Source organism: Papilio polytes, unplaced genomic scaffold (genome assembly GCF_000836215.1).
Source record: "Papilio polytes unplaced genomic scaffold, Ppol_1.0 DF823399.1, whole genome shotgun sequence".
In the NCBI taxonomy this organism is placed as follows: Eukaryota; Metazoa; Arthropoda; class Insecta; order Lepidoptera; family Papilionidae; genus Papilio; species Papilio polytes.
In genome coordinates, this window is record NW_013525805.1 from 1,869,894 (window position 1) to 1,871,259 (window position 1,366).

At 40.3% G+C, this 1,366-nt stretch overlaps 1 protein-coding gene across 1 annotated transcript in view; it reads left to right on the plus strand.

The window, feature by feature from the left end:
* Positions 1–1,119, plus strand: part of LOC106104730 (ras-interacting protein RIP3-like) — a 2,895-nt gene extending 1,776 nt beyond the window's left edge. Inside the window, exons 5-6 of the mRNA XM_013284861.1 lie at positions 3–650; positions 734–1,119. Coding sequence (XP_013140315.1) covers positions 3–650; positions 734–1,119 — 1,034 coding nt within the window. The remainder of the gene's footprint in view (positions 1–2; positions 651–733) is intronic.
* The last annotated feature ends 247 nt before the right edge of the window (positions 1,120–1,366 follow it).

Below are 1,366 nucleotides of genomic sequence, written 5' to 3' on the forward strand. Positions count from 1 at the left end.
AGGTAGCTTTTTTGGAGCTGCCGCCGCCGCTGTTGCTCCGCCTTCACTAAGTCAACCAACAACAACAGCACAAGCAACTACAACTTCTGTTAGTCAAATGACACCAACACTAGCTCCCGCAACCCCATTTACGTGTACTACAGCTCCCGTTACTACATCCGTCCCCGAAGTGCCAAAATCAGTAACAGTTACTGCCGCTACAACAACAAGTACACCTGTCTTACCAAGAACACCATCACTTAGGAGACAGGAATCTATACAAAGACCTTCAGTGCGACGAACAAGGACGTTGCCAGACGCACCGGAGGACTTTACCCAATCGAGTTTTGACGAAAGTGCCTACGAAGAAGAGTACCAAAAGACTGAATTAGATCAAAGCATAGACCGAGATAGAACTTCTTTAGACAGGTATCATGATGATGAGTACATTCATGATACAATTCAAGAAGAAATGGACACAGAAAGTCATGCACCAGAGGTTTCAAGTCCGAGCATAAAAAAGACTGCCTCCCCTACGAGGACACTTTCGCAAATGCGCAAGCCTTCGGTTGACAGTTACCATAGTCAAGCACCATCGATACCAGATCGAAAGACTTCACAAAGTTCTGTTCAAGTTGAAGATAAATTTCCCGTCCCTACCACACAAGAAGGTAAGTTATACAATGTTTTGCAATTCGAAAATATGATGGGAAAATGATGAATAGTTTTTATTTGATAAATCATTCTTTTTCAGAAGCCACTAGTGATAAGTCAAAAGTGACATTTCAAGATGAACGCACAACATATCATGAAGTTCCAGAGGAGTTTGATACATTCCAAGAACCTAGAGATTCGTTCGACGAGCCCGGTTCTGAATACCAGGATGAGGAACAAAGTTTTCATGATAGAGATGATGCCTATAGAGAGGAAACCGAGAAGTTCGAAGAAGAACAGTTCAATGAAGTTGATGAAGCGTATAACGAAGATGATACGGTATTCCAAGAAGACGAAGAAAGGGAAAAGGCAGAACAGTTGGATTTCCAGCCGGAGCAGCCGAAGCTGACGCCAAAACAACGGTGGCATCGAGCGTATAACAAGATCGTCATGCAGCTAAATGTGAGTCAATTTTTATATTTGTGACGATATAAATGTACGTTGATTTATCGAATAATAATTGCGTTATTTTAATGTTTATTTCGTCACGTTTTATTTATTTTATTAATATTGATGGAGAAATAACATTATCTTTGTGTGTTTTTATGTAATTTAGGTACGGTTGTTAATCACGTCGGTTTATTCCATCTGAACATTCATCATTGACCATTAAACAAGCTACACTGAAGTACTTTTTTCTCTAACAAATTGACTGTGGCATGAAATTGAGAGC